Source organism: Oryctolagus cuniculus, chromosome 14, assembly GCF_051225735.1.
Source record: "Oryctolagus cuniculus isolate XC-2025 breed Fujian yellow rabbit chromosome 14, ASM5122573v1, whole genome shotgun sequence".
Classification (NCBI taxonomy): Eukaryota; Metazoa; Chordata; class Mammalia; order Lagomorpha; family Leporidae; genus Oryctolagus; species Oryctolagus cuniculus.
In genome coordinates this window covers 930,636-948,126 of record NC_142880.1, presented here as the reverse complement: position 1 = coordinate 948,126, position 17,491 = coordinate 930,636, and the positions used below count along the sequence as shown (strand labels likewise).

Genomic DNA, 17,491 nt, shown 5'->3' with positions numbered 1-17,491 from the left:
CGCGTTCTCGCCCTGTGGTGCTCCAGCCTGGCTGTGTCGGCAGCTGGGGGCTTTCCAAAGGGGGCGATGCGGGCAGATGCAGCCTAGGCCCCCGGCCCCAACAGGCTGTGGCTTTGGAGCTGGCCCAGAGGCCCAGAACTGGGGTTCTCAGGAGCTCCGAGGGAGTGCCGGGCCCTGGGACAGAGAAACTGCTGTCTGACCAGGCATCTGACTTCCGCTCTGGTGCTGGTTTGCTCCAGTTTGATTCGGATTTGTTCTGTTGCAAACTGTAGGAGACCAAAGTAGGAAATGCCGCTCCACCCTCTAACAAGGTTTAATTTCTGGATTCTTGGGGCCGTGCTGTGGTGTGGTAGGCTAAGCCCCTGCCTGTAGCTCTGGCATCCCATAGGGGCGCTGGTTCTAGTCCCGGCTGCTCCTCTTCGGATCCAGCTCTCTGCTATGGCCTGGGAAAGCAGTGGAAGATGGCCCTGCACCCACGTGGGAGCCCCAGAAGAAGCTCCTGGCTTCAGATCGGCCCAGCTCCAGCCATTGTGGCCATCTGGGGAGTGAACCAGTGGATGGAAGGCCTCTCTCTCTGTCTCTACCTCTCTTTCTCTGTAACTCCACCTCTCAAATAAATAAATAAATCTTTAAAAATTTTCTGGATTCTCTTTCGTGTTTTCCAATCATGCAAATGCTGATCAGTCAGGGGATATATGGGATTCTGGTTTCTGCTTGTCTTTTTTTTAAGATTTAACCTGCCCTAACCTGCCAAGGCAGCTAAACGCACAGATGGGCCCACTGCTGGGAGGGCCTGTGAGCAGATCGGAGGCCAACGAAGGAGCCATGGCACTGCAGGGTCTGAATCCTGCAGCAGGCAGCCCCTCACCCCGGGGCCCCTGACGCAAGGATGCGATGTGAGCAGGGGAGGAGAAACCCACCAAGAACCCTCAGAGCATCCTCAGACCAAGGGCCCGAGAGGAGCACCACGAGAGTGTGGTGGATGTGCCCAGCACCCCAGGCTGCAGGTGCTTGGCAGGGGATGGGTGCAGGAGCACCTGCAAGCTCTGAGCAACACAGCCAGGGCCTGCTCCCGCCTGCGAAGCACTGCTGTGTCAGCGAGCCAAGGGCGGGGTCTCACTGCCCTGGCCAGGCCCTGGGGTCGCTGCTTCCTCACCCAGCAATGAGGGGCTGCTCACAGTATGGTACGATGCATGTCTCCAGGCTCGGAGCAAGACAGGGCTTCTCTCTCTCTAAGTGACTGGCTCAGGGCTGGGCTCCTCCCCAAGGCCTGCGTCCAGCCTGGTCCTGACACACGGGGCGGTCTGCATCTCCACGTCTAGACCGCAGGGTGGTTTTCTTCCACGCAAGAAGGACGGCTGAGGTTCGTCCCAGAGACCTCCCTGTGCTTGCTTAAGGCAGGGCTCACGTGGGCCCTGCAAACTGGGAGGGAATTCCCCGGCAGCCGTGTGAGCACTAACCTGAGCCCAGAGGGGTTACAACACGTGAACTCCCATTGCACCTAATGTCATGCTCACCCAATCCGTTACACCCCAGACCTTCATTACACCCTAACCTCAGTCACACCCTAACCACAATACACCCCAACCCATTCACACCCTAACCCACATTACACCCCAACCCAGTCAAACCCTGACTCACATTACACCCAACCCATTCACACCCTAACCCACATTATACTCCAACCCAGTCAAACCCTGACCCACATTACACCCCAACCCCAGTCACACGCCAACCAACATTACACTCCAACCCCAGTCATACCTTGACCCCATATTACACTCCAATCCTAGTCACACCCTAACCCACATTACACTCCAACCCAGTCAAACCCTGACCCACATTACACCCCAACCCATTCACACCCTAACCCACATTATACTCCAACCAAGTCAAACCCTGACCCACATTACACCCCAACCCCAGTCACACACTAACCAACATTACACTCCAACCCCAGTCATACCTTGACCCCACATTACACTCCAATCCTAGTCACATCCTAACCCACATTACACTCTAACCTGTCATACCCTTATCCACTTTACACCTCAACCACAGTCACACCTTAATCTACATTATACCCTAACCCGTCATACCCTAACCCACATTACACCCCAACCCAGTCACACCCTGACTCACATTACACTCCAACCCCAGTCACACCCTAACCCATATTACAACCCAACCCCAGTCATACCCTAACTCACATTACACCCCAACCCATCACACCCTCACATTACACCCCAACCCCAGTCACATCCTGACTCACATTACACCCCAACCCCAGTCACATCCTAATCCCCACTAACCCCAATCACATGCTCACCTTCCCCACCTTGCTGTGGCTTCCCAGATTGTCAGCTCACAAACCAAGCCACGGATACAGTGAGCTCCTGAGCTGGTCTCAGTGCCGTGTTCACTCCTCTAGGAACTACGGTCCCCACCCACGTCTTCTCTGTAGACACACGGGTGGCGCTGCGAGTCTCGTGGCACAGAGAACTTTGGGTTTTGCACTCTCTTGGAAGTGGCCATCTGGCAGCAGTCCAGCTTATTTTTGTGATTTTTCAGCAGTCGCCTGGGGCCCTACAACATACCTGCGGTCTGTGGGGTACAGCTCCACAGTGACCACGTCCAGCGAGTTCCAGGCGGAGATGGTCAGCCCATTGTACAGACACAGCATGCCAATCATCATGGACTCGCTGGTGCCGAACCACAGGAAGAAGCAGCTGATGCCCGACAGCACCATGGAGCCACCTGCCAAGGACCAGACGAGGACTGCAGGGCCTGAGCCAGCCGGGCGAGGCAGGGAGGGTGAGGGTCGGGGGGCTTTGTGAAGTGGGCTCCAGAAAGCTCCAGCACAGGGCGGCCAGCTGCAGGGATGGCACGTACGAAACGCACATCACCTGTCGCTCAGCTACTTCAGTGGGAAAGTCACAAACAATCACTTCTGCGTCAGCCCATGGACACCGCTCAAGTGCGATGTGATCAGCCCCCACTCTCCCTGCAGCTCTGTGCTAACAGAGGTCTGAGCCACGTCCCTCCGGGCAGGGGGCAGAGCAGGCAGCAGCAGCTGCCCCGCCCAGGGAGCTGAGCGCTTACCCAGCATCGTCAAGCGCCCGATTCTGTCCATCAGCAGAGCGGAGACGATGTTCCCCGGCAGCACGGCCAGCGTCCCCAGGAAGTTGACAAAGTAGATCCAGTAGGCACTGTAGTCATCGTCGAAGGTGATCTGGCACCCCGTCTTGTTGTGGGAAAAGGAGCAGTTCTGAAACTCGCTGTTGATGAACTTGTATGGCTCAAAGTCTGCAGAAACAGCAGCAGGAACCATCAGCTCCCGAGGGCCGGCAGGCAAACGTCGGCACGAGCCCTCGGCAGGGATCGGGACTGCGAACCCTTGGGGGCTTCATGCCTGGGCTGGCTTCACTTCCCGTGCCTTCTCCTGGCCAAGGCAGAGTCCAGTCCAGGACCTCGCACTACAAGGCAGCCGCATGAAGGGAACTTACGTTGCACAAAGGAGTAAACTAAGCTATAATCAAGCTGGCTCTGATCGCTGTAGTTGGCCGTTGCTGACCATTCCCTTACAGGGTCACTGTCCTGATGACCATGCTATGTAAGGACCGTCACCAGAGAACTAACAGCTTCCACGCTACAGTCACAGACACACCTCGCTTCAAATGTGGGTGAGTCGGCCTCATCACTGCCCTCTGTTGTCTCAGGCTCAGGGAAGGGACAGGGCTTTCTCTGGGTCTCTAAGGGCCAGGGAGGCTGCAGCTGAGGGTCACCAGTGTCGCTCCCCCTCTTCGTGGAGGAGCAACACTGAACCCTGCGCTGTTCTTTTGTCTGCTCGGCCCTCCCCGGGTTTGCTGCTGGTTCTTCCCGGGTTGGCTACTATCCCTTCCACCTCCGTGGAAGGGCAGTTCCCCCTGGCCACATTCCCCACTTCCGCAGGGGAGCGGCACACCGCCGGCCGGCTTTCTCGGGGGCTGCACAGGTGTTCCTTCAGCTAGATGTTCCCCTTAGATGTTCCTGGTGCATGCCGTCTCTCTCCTCCTTTATAGTCCTCCTCCGCCAATCCCAACTCGGCTGCCCACACGCCGAGTACGCTGCTCTCCTCCAATCAGGAGCAAGTCCTACAGTTTATTAGTTGAACTGGAGGCAGCTGTGCGGAAGCTGTTTACTTCTCTCCCAGCGCCATATTGTGGGAGAGCAGATGCATAGAATAAGTCCTAATTCCAGTAACTCAGTCTAGTCCGGTTTGCTCCCCACACACCAGCACTGATGGCTGACTTGTCCTTGAACCTGGCGCTGTCCCAGCACGTCTGCAGGGGTGGCAGGCTCTGCTAGGAGAGATTCAGAGAGCCAGTCTGTGAGAGTGAGATGTCACCTTCCTTCCTGACAGGGTTCTTGCTGAAGCTGGGCAGGGCACCCTGCAGAGTGCTGGCAGCAGATGCTGGCCCTCTGGCCAGGCCAGGTTGCAACTCTGGACTCTTTCCCAGCACCGGGGGGTGGGCTGTGAAGGCCTGGCTCTAACGTCATGTCACCTGTCACCACGTCCACGAGTGTAGCCTCAGCCACCATGAAAACTGAGTGGAACAATGTATGTCTGATGAGCCCAGTAGGCAACAGCACACAGCAGGTGCTCAATGCTTGTCTCCTTTATTTCCTAGAGGAGTTTTCAGATCTAGTTAATGACCAGGCTACACACCAGCGTATGAAGTCAGGGTCACCACAGCAAACCAACCAGAGGCTCGCTCTGCTCCAGAAACAGCCAATAAAGGCCCTTCTTGCTTTGGCTAATTTTGAACTTCAGCAAGTTGTACTGCATTAAATCTGACAAGACAAACAACACAGCTTGTGTCTGTCCCAGCTGATTTAGGGAACTTGGGTCTGCTTCCCACATGCGCTGCCTGTGCTGCCATGTGGTTACCACATTCACCTACCTGTGTGGTCGAACACGGTGTCGATGAAGGTGCAGTTCTTGAAGTAGGTGTTGACAGAAGTCACATCCTCAAAGGTACAGGACTTAAAAACCGAATCTTTAAAGGTCACAGATTTGAACTTGACTCCTAGGAACCTGTTCAACACACACACACACAACCACGTCACGGCCTTTGTCCACCAGAGCTGAAAGCTAAGTCAGACAGATGTAGACTTAACTACAAAGGTCACAGGTCGCAGGTGTTCTAGGTGCTGTCCCTCGCCCCACAAAGCTGTCCTTTGTCATCCAGTAGCCATCGAAATGCTTTCCCACCCGGTGGAGAGATGGTGTGGACAGTAAGGTAGCTTTTGGCAGTATCAGCAGGTCTTGTGGGTGTGCAACAGAAGGTACAGGGTGTGGGGTTACCTGCGGTTACTACTTCCAATCCTACTCGCTTTATGTGAAAATTCTAAGCTTGGGGTTTATAGCTCTCCAGTGCCCCACAAAATTATAATGAAGCCAGTATCCTAAGCCAAGAACCCGAGGCTGCTGCCTGCTCAGACAAAATGTGCACCTACTCCGAGACAGGATCTCAGAACTCCACTGATTTATGCGAGAAGCAGCAGCCTTGCAGGTCATCCTTATTCCAGAAGTACGATCAAAAACGACCAACAGGAGTCCTTCAGCCCCAACACGCACTCAGTCCTCCCACAGTCAGCACTGCTCAGCCCTAACATGCACTCAGTCCTCACTCAGTCAGCACTGCCCTCAGACCTAACACGCACTCAGTCCTCCCTTGGTCAGCACTGCCCTCAGAGCTAACACGCACTCAGTCCTTCCGCAGTCAGCACTGCTCAGCCCTAACACACACTCAGTCCTCCCTCAGTCAGCACTGCCCTCAGACCTAACACACACTCAGTCCTCCCTCGGTCAGCACTGCCCTCAGACCTAACACACACTCAGTCCTCCCTCGGTCAGCACTGCCCTCAGACCTAACACGCACTCAGTCCTCCCTTGGTCAGCACTGCTCAGCCCTAACATGCACTCAGTCCTCCCTCAGTCAGCACTGCTCAGCCCTAACACACACTCAGCCCTCCCTCAGTCAGCACTGCCCTCAGACCTGACCTGCACTCAGTCCTCCCTCAGTCAGCACTGCCCTCAGACACAACACTCACTCAGTCCTCCCTCAGTCAGCACTGCCCTCAGAGCTAACACGCACTCAGTCCTCCCTTGGTCAGCACTGCCCTCAGACCTAACACGCACTCAGTCCTCCCGCAGTCAGCACTGCTCAGCCCTAACACACACTCAGCCCTCCCTCAGTCAGCACTGCCCTCAGACCTAACACACACTCAGTCCTCCCTCGGTCAGCACTGCCCTCAGACATAACACGCACTCAGTCCTCCCTTGGTCAGCACTGCCCTCAGCCCTAACATGCACTCAGTCCTCCCTCAGTCAGCACTGCCCTCAGAGCTAACACGCACTCAGTCCTCCCTCAGTCAGCACTGCCCTCAGAGCTAACACTCACTCAGTCCTCCCGCAGTCAGCACTGCCCTCAGACATAACACTCACTCAGTCCTCCCTCAGTCAGCACTGCCCTCAGAGCTAACACGCACTCAGTCCTCCCTTGGTCAGCACTGCCCTCAGAGCTAACACGCACTCAGTCCTCCTGCAGTCAGCACTGCCCTCAGACCTAACACACACTCAGTCCTCCTGCAGTCAGCACTGCCCTCAGACCTAACACACACTCAGTCCTCCCTTGGTCAGCACTGCCCTCAGCCCTAACATGCACTCAGTCCTCCCTCAGTCAGCACTGCCCTCAGACCTGACCCGCACTCAGTCCTCCCTTGGTCAGCACTGCCCTCAGCCCTAACATGCACTCAGTCCTCCCTCAGTCAGCACTGCCCTCAGAGCTAACACGCACTCAGTCCTCCCTCAGTCAGCACTGCCCTCAGACCTGACCTGCACTCAGTCCTCCCTCAGTCAGCACTGCCCTCAGACACAACACTCACTCAGTCCTCCCTCAGTCAGCACTGCCCTCAGACATAACACTCACTCAGTCCTCCCTCAGTCAGCACTGCCCTCAGACCTAACACGCACTCAGTCCTCCCTTGGTCAGCACTGCCCTCAGCCCTAACACACACTCAGTCCTCCCTCGGTCAGCACCGCCCTCAGACCTAACACGCACTCAGTCCTCCCACAGTCAGCACTGCCCTCAGACATAACACACACTCAGTCCTCCCTCAGTCAGCACTGCCCTCAGACCTAACACGCACTCAGTCCTCCCTTGGTCAGCACTGCCCTCAGACATAACACACACTCAGTCCTCCCTCGGTCAGCACCGCCCTCAGACCTAACACGCACTCAGTCCTCCCACAGTCAGCACTGCCCTCAGACATAACACTCACTCAGTCCTCCCTCAGTCAGCACTGCCCTCAGACCTAACACGCACTCAGTCCTCCCTTGGTCAGCACTGCCCTCAGACATAACACACACTCAGTCCTCCCTCAGTCAGCACTGCCCTCAGACCTAACACGCACTCAGTCCTCCCTCAGTCAGCACTGCCCTCAGACCTAACACACACTCAGTCCTCCCTTGGTCAGCACTGCCCTCAGACCTAACACTCACTCAGTCCTCCCTCGGTCAGCACTGCCCTCAGAGCTAACACTCACTCAGTCCTCCCGCAGTCAGCACTGCCCTCAGACCTGACACACACTCAGTCCTCCCGCAGTCAGCACTGTCCTCAGACCGATGGCAATACAGGAACTCGTGGCCGGCGCCGCAGCTCAGTAGGCTAATCCTCTGCCTTGCGGCACTGGCACACCGGGTTCTAGTCCCGGTCGGGGCGCCGGATTCTGTCCCGGTTGCCCCTCTTCCAGGCCAGCTCTCTGCTGTGGCCAGGGAGTGCAGTGGAGGATGGCCCAAGTGCTTGGGCCCTGCACCCCATGGGAGACCAGGATAAGTACCTGGCTCCTGCCATCAGATTGGCGCAGTGCGCCGGCCGCAGCGTGCTGGCCGCGGTGGCCACTGGAGGGTGAACCAACGGCAAAGGAAGACCTTTCTCTCTGTCTCTCTCTCTCACTGTCCACTCTGCCTGTCAAAAAATAAAAAAAATTAAAAAAAAAATTACAGGAACTCCTGAAGGTTTGGGTCCTGTGGACACATTTGGAAGGACTTCAGTACCTCTGAGGCACATCCCCAGGTGTTGTCATGGATTTACTTGAGGACAACAGTCATGGCCATGAGGACCATGCACAGTGGCCCCCACCTCGAGGGCTCCGTGACACAGTCAGGTGTTCACTGCTGTGTTCTGAGTCCCTAAGAGAAAGGGACGCACACGCAGGGTTACCGAGGAGAACGCCTGCTCCCGGAGTGGGGTGTTCACAACACACCCTCCTAGGGGCACGGAAGGACGCATCGTGCTGGGCGCTCTCAGAGCGCTCTCACCTCCATGCCTGAGTGCTGAGCTCAGCCTGCACGGTGGCCCACACATGAACAGCTCAGCCCCACTGCAGGTGCCCCGTGTGAAGCCACCGGAACCAGGAGGAGAGGCTGACCCGAGCGTGCTTCCCTCGCTCACGGGAAATGGAAATGGATGGTGCGCTTGGGTGGTGTGAAGTTTCTGAAATCCGCCTAGTTTTTTCATAATGTCTATTTCCCCTTCACAAACATGAATTTCAAAATATTTTTTGGCTACAAAACACACTTACCTTTTAATTCCAGTTTTCATAAACTTCCCAAACTACCCCTGTATTGCTAGTTCAAAAACTTTCTAAGTGATAGCTGGATATCCAGCTCAGGTCTCTAACAAGTATCACTAAACATACACTAGAGCTTTCTCACAGAGGAGCGGTACTTCTTTACACAAAGTAGCTGCTCACTCTAGACTCACAATGCGTTTGATGCAAGGTTTCGGTGAGACCGCGTGAGGACTTCATCAGGGAAGTGGCCCTCGTGGGCCTCCTGTTAGAGGGCTGCGCCTCCTCTCCATCCCGGACCACGCACCCATGGAACTCTCCCCTGTCTTTCCAAGTTGGTTTTGTCCTAGAAAACTTCAGTTTACATTTCAAATCGCCGTTGACACAGTATTTCCAAGCCCTCTCACGTTCTCGGACCCTAACTGCTCCTGTCAGCATCTCAGCGGGATTCCCAGTGCAGCCAGTGCAGTGCAGAAGGGACGACGTCTGGCAAGTGCCATCTCCTGCCAGAGGCGCACTGTGTCTCAGGTTTCCCCTCGGAACAAGCCCCTTGCCCGGCTCCTGGTCGCACACTCCTCGCTCTCCCCTTCCCTACCTTCCTTGCTCTTGGGGGACTCCACAATCTTTTCACGGGGTCAGCCCCACTACTTAACAAGCGGGAAGCAGCCCAGTTCTAGAAGCACCTTAAGTGCACTAACGGATGTACGTTCACCCTTCCCTGAAATCCTATTTGCAAGCATTCAAATGCAGCATGAAGTGACCACAACTAAAACTAAACAAAGCGAAGCCAGCTATGCAGCCCCAGTGTGGCAGAGATGACAGATGACCACAGAGCAGGCTCAGTGAGCAGTGACGAGTGAGGGCGCTTCAGGAGTGCAGACCTGCCGTTGTCATACTCCATCCCCGTGTGGACCTGGTTCTCCATGGTGAAGTTGATGCTGAAGTTGGCGTATCTGTCCCTCTGCACGTTCCTGGTGAGCAGTGCGTAGCCATCGGACTGCAGGTGCTTAATGACATCAGGGAACCACACAGACAGCCCGTAGTACCTGCAGAGACACACAGACAGCCCGTAGTACCTGTAGGGACACACAGACAGCCTGCAGTACCTGCAGAGACACACAGACAGCCTGTAGTACCTGTAGGGACACAGACAGCCTGCAGTACCTGTAGGGACACAAACAGCCCATAGTATCTGCAGGGACACATAGACAGAAAGCCTGCAGTACCTGCAGGGACACACAGACAGCCTGTAGTACCTGCAGAGACACACAGACAGCCTGTAGTACCTGCAGAGACACACAGACAGCCCGTAGTACCTGCAGAGACACACAGACAGCCTGTAGTACCTGCAGGGACACACAGACAGCCTGCAGTACCTGCAGAGACACACAGACAGCCTGTAGTACCTGCAGGGACACACAGACAGCCTGCAGTACCTGCAGAGACACAGAGACAGCCTGTAGTACCTGCAGAGACACACAGACAGCCTGCAGTACCTGCAGGGACACACAGACAGCCCGTAGTACCTGCAGAGACACACAGACAGCCTGCAGTACCTGCAGAGACACACAGACAGCCCGTAGTACCTGCAGACACACAGACAGCCCGTAGTACCTGCAGAGACACACAGACAGCCTGCAGTACCTGCAGAGACACACAGACAGCCCGTAGTACCTGCAGAGACACACAGACAGCCTGCAGTACCTGCAGAGACACACAGACAGCCTGCAGTACCTGCAGAGACACACAGACAGCCCGTAGTACCTGCAGAGACACACAGACAGCCTGTAGTACCTGCAGAGACACACAGACAGCCCGTAGTACCTGCAGAGACACACAGACAGCCTGTAGTACCTGCAGACACACAGAGACAGCGTATAGTACCTGCAGAGACACACAGACAGCCTGTAGTACCTGCAGGGACACACAGACAGCCTGCAGTACCTGCAGAGACACACAGACAGCCTGTAGTACCTGCAGGGACACACAGACAGCCTGCAGTACCTGCAGGGACACACAGACAGCCCGTAGTACCTGCAGAGACACACAGACAGCCTGCAGTACCTGCAGAGACACACAGACAGCCCGTAGTACCTGCAGACACACAGACAGCCCGTAGTACCTGCAGAGACACACAGACAGCCTGCAGTACCTGCAGAGACACACAGACAGCCCGTAGTACCTGCAGAGACACACAGACAGCCTGCAGTACCTGCAGAGACACACAGACAGCCTGCAGTACCTGCAGAGACACACAGACAGCCCGTAGTACCTGCAGAGACACACAGACAGCCTGCAGTACCTGCAGAGACACACAGACAGCCTGTAGTACCTGCAGAGACACACAGACAGCCTGCAGTACCTGCAGGGACACACAACCTGTAGTACCTGCAGACACACAGAGACAGCGTATAGTACCTGCAGGGAGACACAAACAGCCTGTAGTATCTGTAGGGACACACAGACAGCCTGTAGTACCTGCAGAGACCACACATACAGCCCGTAGTATCTGCAGGGACACATAGACAGGAAGCCTGTAGTACCTGCAGGCACACACACACACAGCCTGTAGTACCTGCAGGGACACACAGACAGCCTACAGTACCTGCAGGGACACACACACAGCCTGTAGTACCTGCAGGGACACACAGACAGCCTACAGTACCTGCAGGGACACACACAGAGTCTGTAGTACCTGCAGGGACACACACACAGCCTGTAGTACCTGCAGGGACCACACAGACAGCCCATAGTATCTGCAGGGACACATAGACAGGAAGCCTGTAGTACCTGCAGGCACACACACACACAGCCTGTAGTACCTGCAGGGACACACACAGAGCCTGCAGTACCTGCAGGGACACACACACAGCCTGTAGTACCTGCAGGGACCACACAGACAGCCCGTAGTACCTGCAGGGACACATAGACAGGAAGCCTGTAGTACCTGCAGGGACACACACACACAGCCTGTAGTACCTGCAGGGACACACACAGAGCCTGTAGTACCTGCAGGGACAAGGGCACGCTAAGGCCCTGCACACCAGCAGTCACGGTGCCTTTCACGTGTACAGGGCTGCAGCGGTTCCTGGAGCGGTCCCAGGTGCTACTAGCTCCCTACGGCACCAGGGGGTCACCACACCAGGGTCTGGTGCCTGCCCCACCCCAACTGATCTGGTGTGGATTTGGCTGGGGTTACCTGGATAACCCTAGCTGTGTAATTCCTGAGACTTCCGTGGGGAAGAGACAAGCGGAAGAATCCCATGATGAACCTACATGTAGCGCCATGGTTTGAATGCGCCTCCCAAATTCACACACAGGAACCTAAACATACTGTTAGGACTCCCTAAACGCTACTGGTATGCCCACCCTAGCTTTAAGACAAGATCGGGAACATAACTGCTTTATGGAAACCACAGTAGTGAGCAAATCCAAGCTGCACACAGCACCCAGCCAGCAGGTAACCAGCCAGGTAATCCAAGGCGGCCCAGAGGGTGCCGACCACTGCGGCTCTCCCAGAACTCAGGCAAGACTCACCCGAAGGACAGCGTGAACCAGACCACCGTGAGCTTGATGGTGTTCTCTCTGATGGGGTAGTTGAAACACCTCATGAATGTCAGCCAAATCTGAAACGTCAGGGAGTCAGCTTCCTATGCAGCTACCGCACCTGCCCCCGCCCCATTTTTTCTACCAAATTAGAAAAAAGCTGTGATTTTATCCAGATGGATTCATCTCAACACGGGAAAGCCAAGGCCACAGGAGGCAGACGCTGGCACTTGCACTTTTCAACCTCTCGGGCACACACCTGCCCTTGCCAGGTGGCGGCAGGAAGGGCTCACTGCCTATCCGGGGCGGTCTCAGCGTCGGGTGTCCTGTGCACAGGGGCAGAGCCCACACGTGGCAGAGGCCAGGCACCCCCCCATCCATCCTCAGAGCAACCGGCTCACAGGCAGGTTGGTGCGGGGCGCGCTACTTACTCCGTGGAGCTCTGTGCGGATGCGGACGAAACACCTGCGGTACCAGGTCCCCGTGTCGCTCTCGATCTCGATCAGCTCGTCGAGCTGCTTCGGGGTCTTGATTTTGTTCACCTGGAGCCAACAGAGCAGAAAGCGCCGAGTCCTCTCAAGCTGCCAAGATCGGGCTCACGCGAAGGGACCAAAACCTGACACCCGAGAGCAGTGGTGTCCAGCAGTCACTCCACAGAGAGGCCGTAGCTAACGGACCCTGACAGCAGATAGGCATAGAGGGCGAGAGGGAATCCTGTCGGGAACCGGGCTAAGATGGAGCCACACGTCCACCTCGAGCCATGACCACAGCGACACCGTGAGCAGAGAAAACACCCCGATGAGTGAGCTGGGGGTTAGGGACGACTCTGCTTGGGCCAGACGCCGGGAACGCTTCTCTCTGGGACCCGCTGATCGGATGAACTGGGTCCCCAGCCGTCCCCTTTACACCTTCCCACCCAACTCTTTCTCAGACCACCTCGCGGCCTTTCTTCTCCACGGCCCAGCCCCAGGGCTTGTCAGCCATGTCTGCTGGCCCCCAGGGAGGGTCCCGGCACTGTCTTCACGCCTCCATCACACTGCACGGCAAGCTGCAAGTTAACAACCGGAGACAACCAACATCTGTCCTCGCATCAGGAAATCTCCGCTTCCTAAAGGTCTCAGCAGGGCTTGCGTCACAAGTTTCAGAACCTAAACTGATGTTCTTTTCTTTTTAAGACCTGTTCATTTGAAAGGCAGGTTAGAGGGAGGGGGAGGGGGAGGGGGGAGAAGGGGGGAGGGAGGCGGAGGGAGGCAGAGAGAGGCAGAGAGAGAGAGAGGACAGAAAGAAATCTTCCATTCGCTGGTTCACTCTTCAAATGTCCACAATGACTAGGGCTGGCCCAGGCCAACACCAGGAGCCAGGAGCTCCATCCAGGTCTCCCACGAGGATGCAGGGGTCCAAGGACCTGGGTCGTCACCCACTGCCTTCCCAGGAGCATTAGCAGGGAGCAGCCAGGACTCTAACTGGATCTCAGATGGGACGCTGGTGCCACAGGCAGCAGATGCCCTGACACCAACCCCAACAGACGTTGCTTCCAAGCCAGCAAAAAGATCTAACCGAATTCCTTCGAATTGTTTTAGACAAACCATTTTCCATCTAATTGTATGACTGCACACATCCAAGATCTAAAAACATCATTGCTTCCCAAAATTCCACCCCCACTTTGTGAACTCAGACTGGCTCTCCCATCGACAGCCCATGGTGTATGCAGGTCGGGCAGAAGGGGCAGCCTGGGAGCTGAGGACAGAGGGCAGAGAGAGGCACCCAGACTGCTGAGCGACGCAAGCCCCGAGCGTGACCCTGAGCGTGTGCTGAGCGTGTGCCCACAGCGTGCACAGAACACAGCCTTTGCAGAAGCTAAGCTGCTTCCTCAGGCCCTGTGGCCAAGCGGAAGCCACGCCCTGGACGATGCCCCGGCTCCCACACGGCCATCTTCTAACTCTCAGCCTCGGAAACGGCCATGTGCAAAACACCTGTTCACAGGGCAGGGCTGTGCCAGCAGCCTCTGTGGTGCTGTCCAGGGCTCCCTGTGACGCGGCCACGGACTAGGTCCGCAGGAGCCAGAGTGGGACAAGCTGCTGCTGACCTCTGCCCAGGCGGCCAGGGAGCCCAGACGTGACGTCCTGCCCAGCTGCACCCTGGAGGCCTCAGATTAGAAAGGATTCCCTAGGCTGGGGAGGCTGGGGAGGCTGGGCGGCTGGGAGCCAGTCTCAGCCGGGGTGGGCGGGGCCCCAGAGTCGGTTCCTGGTTCCTGGCAGGCTGGAGGCCGCACGCTCGCTGCTGGGGCGGGTGGTGCCCCCTGTTGGTCTCACATGCAACAGGGTGGATTTCTTCCTCTGACACAATCTGGTCATTTCTGTCCTTTAACAGAGTGTTTATACCATTTTCATTTCTTAAAAAAAAAAAAAAAAAAACACAGCATTTCCTTTCTTATCCTAAGATTCCTGTTTAAAAAATCTCCCCTTTACTTTCTCTCTCCTTATAAATGAGCTATACTGTTTTCTGTAGAGTATATAAGGGTTTTTCAGAACGTTCAGGGAAAATTAAAGATCATGTTGAAGGATGAGCTTATTTCGGTGCGAAACGCCGGGCATCCGTGCAGGCTGTTCGTGACGCGTGCTCCCCAAGAACCTTCCGGAAATCCGCGCGCCAGTCCACCCCACCTTCACTGTGCTCTAACGCATGCTCCGGCCTACGTTTCTGTAAGACTCTGCCTGAATACTCTCTTTCCAAGTTTTGTGACTTCAGGTATAAAAAATCTGGAGAGTTGTAGAATGTAAAAAACTGGTAATTTTTAATTTTTTTCCAAAAATTTTTTTGATGCTTCTTTCATATCTGCTATTACCCTGAGAGCAGGTTGGTAGGAAGCCGCACGCTCACTCGGTTCGGTCTCATCTTGAGGTAGATGTGACGAGTTTCACTTTCCAGAAAGTCCCGTGGGGCTGCCTTCCTGGGCTGCTCCAAGAGAGATGAACGTCTGCTTCCTCCCTAGGGGACGGACTGCCCTGGGTTGGGAGCAAGGGCGCCCTCTTGAGGCCTGCCCGGCCCATGCACTCTCACAGCACAAGATGCCTAGGGCCCGGGTTCCTCTCCTACACGTCTCGGGGTAGGCAGGCACTTCTTGGTGAGGCTTGAGCCAGGGCTCCTGGAAGATGGTCCGGCAGCTCAGGGGCAGTGGATGGTCCCCAGGATGCCCCTGGAGTTCAGGAAGCTGGAGGCCGCAGGCCATCGGTCTAGCCTGGAGCACGGCTGCCCTCGGTACCGCACTCACCCCCTGTGCACCTGCACACACCTGTAGACACTCAGGGCTGGGCATGGAACGCTCGCTGTCTATGGAGAACTCAGAACGTACGTCAGGTAAGCTGGGTGTGTGATGTCACTGCCACACGTGACGCTGGTGTAAAGCCACTGTGCCCCGTGTCACCACCTCGCGTGTCGGTCAGCGGCATCCCTGAGGTGTTGCTGTAGCTATGTGCCGTGAGGACCTGGAGCTCAGAGTCCAGAAGTTACCTGCTCAGGTCGCTGAGCCAGTGGCAGAGCCGAGCCAGACACATGTGCTTCCCCTGGGAGACTCGGGGACGTGGACCCCAGGCTGAGTCCTGCGTGCAAAGAAGTTTGCGGGGAGTGGAGGGCAGAGAGGGCTCAACAGAGCCAGAAAGGGCCCCCTGCTGCGTCCTGAGCCCGCCTCAGCCGGTGCTGCCACTTCACAGGTCACAGCCTGGTTCCAGGGAGGCACGGGCGCCGGCAGCTGGGGCAGCTATGGGTACCATTCACTGGAACACAGGCCTCCTTTGCTTACGTGGTGGCTACAGAGGCAGGATGCCACGAGGGCAGAGCCGAGGGTGTGTCAGAGGCCACGGGGCCCACGTAGCCCACAGCATCACGGTCGTGGCAAACTCACCGTGAAGACCTTCTCGGGCTGGCCGCGTGCGCGCATGTTGGTGTCGTGAATTAACTTTAGGATCATCCAGGCCTCGTCATGCTTTCCAACCTAAGAGATGAGAGTGGAGAGTGAGACACTGGGGGTAAAACAGACCCTCTACCCTCCACAGCCCCCAGCCCCAGGCCAGACCTCTATCCCCATGCAGGTGTCTCTAGTGCACAGAGACCCCTGAGCTCACAGCCCCCAGCCTCAGGTCAGACAGCTGTCCCTGTGCAGGTATCTCTAGTGCACAGAGACCCTCACCCTCCACAGCCCCCAGCCTCAGGTCAGACAGCTGTCCCCGTGCAGGTATCTCTAGTGCACAGAGACCCTCACCCTCCACAGCCCCCAGCCTCAGGTCAGACAGCTGTCCCTGTGCAGGTATCTCTAGTGCACAGAGACCCCTGAGCTCACAGCCCCCAGCCTCAGGTCAGACAGCTGTCCCCATGCAGGTGTCTCTAGCGCACAGAGACCCCTGAGCTCACAGCCCCCAGCCTCAGGTCAGACAGCTGTCCCCGTGCAGGTGTCTCTAGCGCACAGAGACCCCTGAGCTCACAGCCCCCAGCCTCAGGCCAGACAGCTGTCCCCGTGCAGGTGTCTCTAGCGCACAGAGACCCTCACCCTCCACAGCCCCCAGCCTCAGGTCAGACAGCTGTCCCCGTGCAGGTATCTCTAGTGCACAGAGACCCCTGAGCTCACAGCCCCCAGCCTCAGGTCAGACAGCTGTCCCCGTGCAGGTATCTCTAGTGCACAGAGACCCCTGAGCTCACAGCCCCCAGCCTCAGGTCAGACAGCTGTCCCTGTGCAGGTGTCTCTAGGTGCAGGCCTCTGGGAATATGTGAGTCTTGACAACACTGAAAACAGCAGCAGTTCACAGCTGCTGGACCTCAAGAGGGGGCCTGTGGGTGCCTGAATCTGTGTAAATATCTGAGCCACACTCTGTTCAAGGAGCAGAGTCAGCCACCAGGCAGATTAGAACTTCTGCTGCGGCAGCTCCCATACACGGGCTGCAGAATGCGTGCGTCCAGGGCCCCCGCGCTCCACAGCGCCAGGATCAGAAGGGAGAATGCGCCAGCCCCACAGGCAGAAAGCAGGCAGCGGTGTGCGGGACCAGTGTTACCTCCAACAGGAAGCGCGGGCTTTCAGGCATGAAGGTGAGTGCCACCACGGAGCACACGCAGGGCAGGGCGCAGACGATGACAAACACGCGCCAGCTGTGGAACTGGTAGGCCGAGCCCATGCTGAAGCTCCACCCTGCAGAAGGGCAGAAAGCAGTGAGGGGAGGGGTCCTCCCGGGGAACGTGGGGGCAGGGAGGTCCTCCCAGGGCACAGGACAGTGAGGTCCTCCCAGAGCACAGGGCACTGAGTCCTCCCAGGGCACAGGACAGTGAGGTCCTCCCAGGGCAC

General features: G+C 56.7%; 1 protein-coding gene across 3 annotated transcripts in view; it reads right to left on the bottom strand.

Annotated features, from left to right (window-relative positions):
• Nucleotides 1-17,491, bottom strand: part of SV2C (synaptic vesicle glycoprotein 2C) — a 103,486-nt gene that overhangs the window by 5,384 nt on the left and 80,611 nt on the right. For all 3 annotated transcript variants that reach the window (XM_070056298.2, XM_089312878.1, XM_070056299.2), the window contains 8 exons: nucleotides 17,205-17,338; nucleotides 16,064-16,153; nucleotides 12,594-12,704; nucleotides 12,154-12,242; nucleotides 9,498-9,662; nucleotides 4,944-5,077; nucleotides 3,103-3,306; nucleotides 2,598-2,757 (listed from right to left, as the gene is read on the bottom strand). In XM_070056298.2, the coding sequence (XP_069912399.1) occupies nucleotides 2,598-2,757; nucleotides 3,103-3,306; nucleotides 4,944-5,077; nucleotides 9,498-9,662; nucleotides 12,154-12,242; nucleotides 12,594-12,704; nucleotides 16,064-16,153; nucleotides 17,205-17,338 (1,087 nt within the window). The remainder of the gene's footprint in view (nucleotides 1-2,597; nucleotides 2,758-3,102; nucleotides 3,307-4,943; nucleotides 5,078-9,497; nucleotides 9,663-12,153; nucleotides 12,243-12,593; nucleotides 12,705-16,063; nucleotides 16,154-17,204; nucleotides 17,339-17,491) is intronic.